This window comes from Nannospalax galili, unplaced genomic scaffold, assembly GCF_000622305.1.
Source record: "Nannospalax galili isolate Female #2095 unplaced genomic scaffold, S.galili_v1.0 scaffold300, whole genome shotgun sequence".
Lineage (NCBI taxonomy): Eukaryota > Metazoa > Chordata > Mammalia > Rodentia > Spalacidae > Nannospalax > Nannospalax galili.
Window position 1 is genome coordinate 2,326,451 of NW_008347322.1, and position 7,567 is coordinate 2,334,017.

The 7,567-nt window shown below is 51.7% G+C and overlaps 1 protein-coding gene across 1 annotated transcript in view; it reads right to left on the minus strand.

Annotated features, from left to right (window-relative positions):
• Window positions 1-7,567, minus strand: part of Cfap77 (cilia and flagella associated protein 77) — a 147,283-nt gene that overhangs the window by 60,826 nt on the left and 78,890 nt on the right. The window contains exons 2-3 of the mRNA XM_008843957.3: window positions 2,807-2,906; window positions 1,197-1,425 (exon numbers count right to left, since the gene is read on the minus strand). Of these exons, the coding sequence (XP_008842179.1) occupies window positions 1,197-1,425; window positions 2,807-2,906 (329 nt within the window). The remainder of the gene's footprint in view (window positions 1-1,196; window positions 1,426-2,806; window positions 2,907-7,567) is intronic.

Consider the following 7,567-nt stretch of genomic DNA (forward strand, 5'->3'; position numbering starts at 1 on the left):
ATAACCATAATAATAAACACATGAGAAAAAAACAAAGAAATTGTCACCACCAACTAACCAACCAACAAATGGAACAGTCAGGTGGCAAAGCCAACTGCTAGGTGCAGGCAAACTGAACGCCCTGACTGGCCAAGCTTGGTCCTCTAACCCTCCTTGAAGTCAGAGTGAAACTGGTGCCCATGGTCTACATGCACTGATGGCAGAAAAGATGTGGCAAGAGGTGCTGTGATGGGGGCAGGCATGAGCCCACTGCACTAGGAAGGGCCAGTCCTAGAAGCAGGGTGAGTAGTGGTTCAGTGCTGCTCCCTTTTCCAAGGGGAGCATGGTCTCTTCTGGCCTTAAGGGGTTGATCTGAGCTCCAGGCTGGCCGTGTCCTTCAATCACAGCTTCACAGTATTAATGCTGAAGACCCAAATGCATCCAGTCTGTGTGATCATGGGACCAGAGAGCTCACTTCTCAGGGGAACCCGAGTTTCTTGGGGGTGAGGCAGCTGGACCCTCTACCATTATCATGACAGATTTTTCATTTGTAAAATTCATAAGCCATAGGCCAGTGATACTTTTACCATAGATAAATCAAACCAAAGCTTTTTAAAAAATTTTTCTTAGCTCTTAGGTCTATATTTTGAATCACATTTTAACCATGTGACACAGCTCACATGTGTTAAGGGTTCACTATGTCCACCTCCTGTTAAAGGTCTTTGATCTATTGAGTCTTGAAACCTCTTACCAAAAGCAGGGAACAGGCAATGTGACAATCCCACCGTACAGACGCAGAAACCGAGGCAAAGTCCCTGCTGGTGACAACCTAAACTGAAGTCCTGCTTGTGCAGAAGGCACTTTCTCTCCCTCTAGCCCTGATGATTAATTTTCTTATATTTGAGACTGGGTCTCACATATCCAGGCTGTCCTCAAACTCGCAGTGTAGCCAAGGATAACCTTGAAATCCCGATCCTCCTTCACCACTTCCCTAGTCATCACACCTAGTCTTAGACCAATGACCTTGAATTCCCGAGGGCTGACCCAAATGCTTGCCGAGGGAGGGGAAGCACTGCTTAGAGTGCAGCCCGTCCCTGCTCCCCACTGTGACCCGGCTTGGGCCCATGCAGACACTCTGCTGTCTGCCTCCCAGCCTCTGAGGGCCTTGGTCCCCAAGTCAGCCAGAGGGACGGTTGGAGCTGGTACCCTGCCCTTACCGTGAACGAATCCCAAAGGTCATGTTAGGAGGGACAGACGGTGGCTCCTTCTTCTGCCACCGAACTTCCTGGTCACTGATGCGGATGTCATTGAGTTCACGATACAGAATATTCTCCCGAGCGGTCACCAGGCCAGCTTTAACTGCTCCTCGGTTCATAGCAATGTAGTTCCGGGTCAGCTTGTGAGGGCAGGTGAGCTGCTGCTTAAACACGTTCCAGTGCCCGATGGCTGTGGGCAAGGAGACAACATGAGTTTAGGATCAGTGGGAGTCACTGGGACCTCTGAGGGGACTTGGGACTCCCATTACCCCAGTCTTCAGGGGGACAGCACTGTCCTGCCCCAACAAGTGTGACAGCCAAAGTTTTTTTCAAATTTTATTATTTATTTTATTTTATGTGAATGAGTGTATTGCCTGCATATATATATGTGTGTGTGTGTGTGTGTGTGTGTGTATGTGTGGTGTAATGCCTGCAGAGGTCAGAAGAGGGCATCGGATCCCCTGGAACTGGAGTTACAGATGGTTGTTAGCTGCCAAGTAAGTGGGTGCTGGAATTTGAACCTGGGTCTTCTGCAAGAGCAGCCAGTGCTCTTAACTGCTGAGCCATCTCTCTAGCCCCCTCCCCGCCATGATAGTTATTTTTAATTGTCAACTTGATGTAACCTAGAATCATCTGGGAAGAGAGTTTCAATGAGGGATTGTCTCTATTGGGTTTGCCCATGGGCATGTCTGCGGGGCCTTGTCTTAATTAAGCTAATTGATGTGGGACGATCTAGCCCCACAGCGGGTACCATTCTGTAGGCAGGGCATCCCAAACTGTGTTCGTGTGGAGAGCGCAAGCAAGCAAGCGTGAGCCTGTAATGAATCCACTTCACTCTGCTTTGGCTATAGATGTGACCAGCTGCTTTGAGTGCCTGGCACTGTGACTGCCCTACAAGGATGGGCTGTAACCTGGGGCTGGACGACAAGGGGACAAATAAACCCTTTCTCTCTGCAGTTGTTTTCTGTCAGGATATTTTATCACAGAAACCAGATGAAACCAGATGGCCAGGCTTGGTGGCGCTTGTCTTTAATACTCGGGAGGCAGAAGCAGGTGGATTTCTGTGAGTTCAAGGCCAGTCTGGTCTGCATAGAGAGTTCTAGGCCAGCTGAGCCATGCATTAAGACCTTGTGAAAGAGAGAGGGGGGGGGAGGGAGGGAGGGAGGAAGGAAGGAAGGAAGGAAGGAAGGAAGGAAGGAAGGAAGGAAGGAAGGAAGGAAGGAGGGGAGGAAAGGAGAACTGGCTTTGACCTCTTTCAGAACCTCAAAGACTTCTGTGCTCAGGCATCTGTGTTCTTGGCCTTGAGCCTGTTCTGAGCTCACTGCACAGTAAATAGTAACAGTCCCTTCTGGGTGGGCTCTGGCTGGTCCCCTGGCTCCTCCCTCCTTGGCCCTACTTGGTGCTCCCCTCTCAGCCACATCCTGGTCTCACCTCTGGGCTGTCAGATCTGAGGCCTCTGCTAGCCCTTTCCTTCTTCCGATTCCCTGGCCCCTGCCCAACAGCCTCACCTAGACTGGCTGAGAGCCGGGGAGCAGTGGACCTCTTGTTCACCTCTTAGTCCCTGTGCTCACCTTCGGGGACCCCTCCATCCAGTCCCCGGATGTAGAGTCCATAATTGAAGTTGATGCCAGGCAGACTGCAGCTTCTCTCCCTGGGCTTGCCGAGCTCCGCCTTTTGGGGAGAGAGAGGGCTGAGGCAGGGGTGAATGGTGGCCCGAGCGCGCACTGTCTCCCCCGGCAGCAGGGACCACAGCGGTCTCCCTTCCAGGGTGCAAACTGTAAGCTGCAGGTGGGGACGGGCAGCCAACTGGTTGGTACAGTCTACGGAGGGGACAGTCGGGACAGTGGGGGTAGGGACCTCATGCAGCAGATAAGCCAAGCAGCTGTGTGTCTGGGAGCACAAGGGTCAAGTTGAAGAAGAGAGCCGGGACGGCAGGAGGGAGGAGCAGTTTCTCTATCTAGCCCTTCACACCAGCCAGGGACAGCTGCCTCCCTGGGGTAGTTGGAGGGGACCACTTCCTATCTGAATTCTCTTCCAGGGCATGGGGACACCAGGACAGCACCCACTGTCACCCTTTGGTACCTGGATAGAGAACCCTCCCCTCTGGGTCTGCAGTAAACTCTTCCTCACCCTCAGGATGGATGCTTGAAGGAAGTCGTCCTTTTCAGTTCTAGACATCCCCCCCGTTTTATGGATAAGGAAGCAGAGGAGGAGGCTAGCAGGTTATTGCCCTGGCTGCTAAGGGGTGCGCAGGATGTCGAGGCAGGTGGATTTAGCTTATGAGAGGAATGAAGACCCTGACTTCGTAATAGCACTTGAGACTCAGAGTAGTAAAAGCAAGACAGTTTATTTTATGACTTTGCAAGAACTGCAGCAACCCAGATAAAATGACGGGTACGCCAATCCTGGGCAGAGAACAAGACCTAGGCCCCAGCCCTGCCCATCAGGTCTGGCAAGGGCCGGCCTCCTGGTTGGCGGATGACTTTCCCCACTTGCAGCCTCGCGTGGTGGAGAACAGAGACTTGAGCTACCCTCTTCCCCTTCCTAGGGTACTAATCTCATCAGAAGGCCCCACCCTCAAGGCTTAAGGCCTTCCCCTAGGGGTTAGGGTTGTCATATGTGGGTCTGAGGGAACACAGCGCACAGCCATAGCAGGCTCTATGAAGACACTCCGGTTCCCCCGCACAGCACCTGACCATTTCTCTTCACCTTCATCCTCATCTTAAATCCTAGACCACAACCTCCCTGGAGAGCCAGGAGTTCTGGGTTCCACACAGGCATGCAAGGCACTGTGCTGGTGGGTTGTTTTTGAATTCTTTCCACATAGCTCACTCTGGGCCACAGACAAAAGCTCTGGCCTCTCATTTGTTTGTGAAAGTGATCCGATGTCTCCAGTGATTGCTGGGGAAGTTAATTAAAACATGGATTCTCCAGGAGACGCCCCACCTCCCTCAGGGCAGATGCTGAAAGAGGCAGACTCTAGAGCTGGCCACCACCAGGAGGGAGTGGGCATCCGGTGGGCACCTAGGTCTCTATGCCTTTTAGAGCTGTTGTCTGGGATTTAGTGACAAGCAAAGACTTAGGCTATAAGACATCACTTCGCGGGGTGTTGTTGGTGGTGTCTTATTCCACAGAACTTTATTTTGTTTCTCTTCTGCGCCCAGCCCAGTGCTGGGAGTTCTGACTAAACAAAGCAGTCACCCAGCACTGCTCTTGGGAAGTTCACTGTCTTGCAAAAAGGGCATGCACCAGGGCGTGTGATGAAGAAACTCAGAACACCCATCTAAAAACCTCCAAGGCCAAAAAGTGAAATAAATAAGTTACTTGCAAATACACATGCCTAACAAAAGACTTGTGTTCATCATTTTTAAAGAACAGGGACTGGAGAGATGGCTCAGCAGTTAAGAGCACTGGCTACCCTTGCAGAGTACCCAGGTTCAATTTCCAGCACCCACATGGCAGCTAATGACCATTCATAACTCCCGTTCCAGAGGATCTGAGACCCTCTTCTGACTTCTGAGGGCACTGCACAACACGAGTGCACTTACCTACATGCAGGCAATACACTCATACACATAAAAAAATAATAAAATATTTAAAATACATAATAAATAAAGCGCAGCCACAAATCAATAAAAGGGCAGACACTCCCATAAAAAGAAAAGAAAAATGAACAAGAGACTTGAATGGGTGCTTCATTAAAAGGCTGTCTGCAAAATAAAAGCTAAGTGTCATTGTCAAAGAACAATGACTCCTGTCCAGCTCAGGAGGGCATGGTGGCACACGCCTTTAATCCCAGCACTCAGGAGGCAGAGGCAGGCAGATCTTTGAGAGATGGAGACCAGCCTGGTCTACATAGTGAGTTCCAGGCCAGCTGGGGCTACAGGGAGACTCTGTCTCAAAAAACCAAAACCATCAACAACAACCAAAACAGAATCTAGACTCCAGCATAACCATCCATCTCTGGTGCTGCCTTCCCCTGCGTGGGGCACAGGTTGAAAGCTACAGGGGTTGCCGGGGGCCCCAGCATCCTTGATCTGCCCTTTGTGCTGCCCTCCTCTGTGAGCAGTGTGCTCCTTGTGCTGAGGGAGCTTGGGCTTCCTGCTCTGAACCCACAGGAGGGCCCGCTTCACTGGAGAACGCTAAACACTCAGGCCGAGGAAAACAGCAGCCCACAGGTTTTTGTCTCCCTAAGAAACTGCAGCTCTGACCCACAGAGTCCCATCCTGAAGTCTCAGGGCGCAGACTGGCTTTCTCCCTGCCTTGGACTTCTCCAGAGTGAGTGTCGCCTGGTGGGAGAAAGCTGAGCATTTCAAGAACTTGCTGAGAAGCCAATGAGCACACTGGCAGGACCACGCTGGACACAGCCTCTGCCCTCCCTGGAGGCAACAGCCCAGTGTCATGAACTGCTGGTGGGAAATCCCCAGGACCTGTCCTAGGCACAGCTGACAACGGCCCTGTGCCCCTAAATCGCTGTTTCCTCCATCCCACCTGACCCTCATACCTAGGTAGCTTGAGAGCCCACTCAGGCAGTTCCTTTGGGTACAGGTATGGGTGCCTCTGAGTCCTAAAAAGGCTGTGGACCTATCCATGGCTAGCCCATCTACCCAACAGAGTGCTAGCTAACAGCTCAGTAGGGCTACAGGCTCCAGGTTGACTTGGCCCACCACAGCCACGATGTTCATCATACCAGCTCATCCCCACCAATGCAGAGCATGTCACGGATGTCCCTGGGTCACAGTGAGGATACAAAGGCCCAGAGAGATGTTGGGTTTTGCCTGCTCAGCACCAATGAAAGGCCTATGTATGATCTGAACCCAGGTCCACCCAACCAGGTCCTCGTAACTTCTACCTCTCTGATTTAGAAGTCAGCAGACTGCCCTGGAGCGGCCAGCCATCCATTCCTGGCTAGAGACCCTCTCTGCAGGTATGTTCTGCTCCTACAAACATCGGAGCCTCACGTCTCTGCAGTTCCCAGCACTGTGTCTCATTCTGGGAAAAGCCCAGGCTGAAGCCATTGTCTGATGGATGGACCGGGGGCATGTGTGGAAAGGGTGGCCACTTCAGAAAACACTCAGTGCCAGGGTCAGCTGGAGTCAGGACAGGATACAGCTAGGTCTTGGTGAGTTTGAGAAAGTGGTCAGGAAAAGAGAGACATTTCAGATTGTCATTTGAGGAGAATTCAGTAGAGAGCTGAGCCATGGAGGGCGGAGGAACCCAGGGCAGTATGGTGGCTTCCTGGAAGCAGAGGAGCCAGCTTGTGCTCTGGAGTCTTCCAGAAGTCTAGAGAGAAGAGCAGCCTGGGAGAGGGGATTCCGGGTCCTTCCTGGGGCCTGAGTCTGACACACGTATGCTCAGAGGAGGTCCTGACCCTGAACTCTCAGACAAGGACAAGCAGGCTGTGGCAGGTGTGTGAGACCAGCTGTCAGTGTGAGGCAAGGGAACTTGAGGCCTGACGGTCACCTGCTTTTCCATGGCAACCTCACTCTGACATCTGTGAGCTGATGCCACTTAGTCACAAATCAAATCTCAGCTTTGATGGGCCATGCAGATCCCCAAGCAGCCTGCTTCCCACGATCAGAAAACGTCCACTTGCAGAGGCGAAAGAGGCCTCCAGGCCAGCAGTCAGATTGGATCATGCAAAGGTCCTGGGACAGGTGGTTTGGACAGGTTGTTGGGCCATGTGGATGCTGGGAGCACCTTTCCTGCCCAGAGATCCCTTAGAACCACCAGGCTGACTTTAGCAGAGGAAAAAAAGAGAAAAGAATAATCATTTATTGAGCACCTCCTGCATGCGAAGTGGTGCCCTGGTTTGCCATCTGCCAAGTGATTAGTGCTTCTCCCTGAACTCTGCAAATGCCCCCTGTGGGGTAGCTTTCCCCATTTTACTGCTGCTTAAAGAAATCTGTACTAGGGCTGGAGAGATGGCTCCGTTACTAAGAGAGCTTGCTGCTCCTGCAGAGGACCTGAACTCAATTCCAGCACCCACATGGGGTGGTTCACAGCTGCTTTGTAACTCCAGTTCCAGGGGACCTGGCCCCCTCTTCTGGCCTCCGTGGGCGCCTGCATGTTTGTGGTCTATACATACATAAACATACATACACATAAAAAGAAAATTAACAAAAATTAAATTAACAAGTGAATGAGCTGGAGTTGAATTCACCCTCCTCAGACATCAACACTATGCTTAATCCAGAGCAGCCCCTCACCTCTAAAGGAGGCATTGTCCCCATCAGACAGATGGGGGAATAGAGGCTTAGGAGGTGGGGGACCAATAAAGCCCTGTTCCTCCTCAAAATCCCTGCATTCCTCCTTTTGTAAAAAAAAAAAAA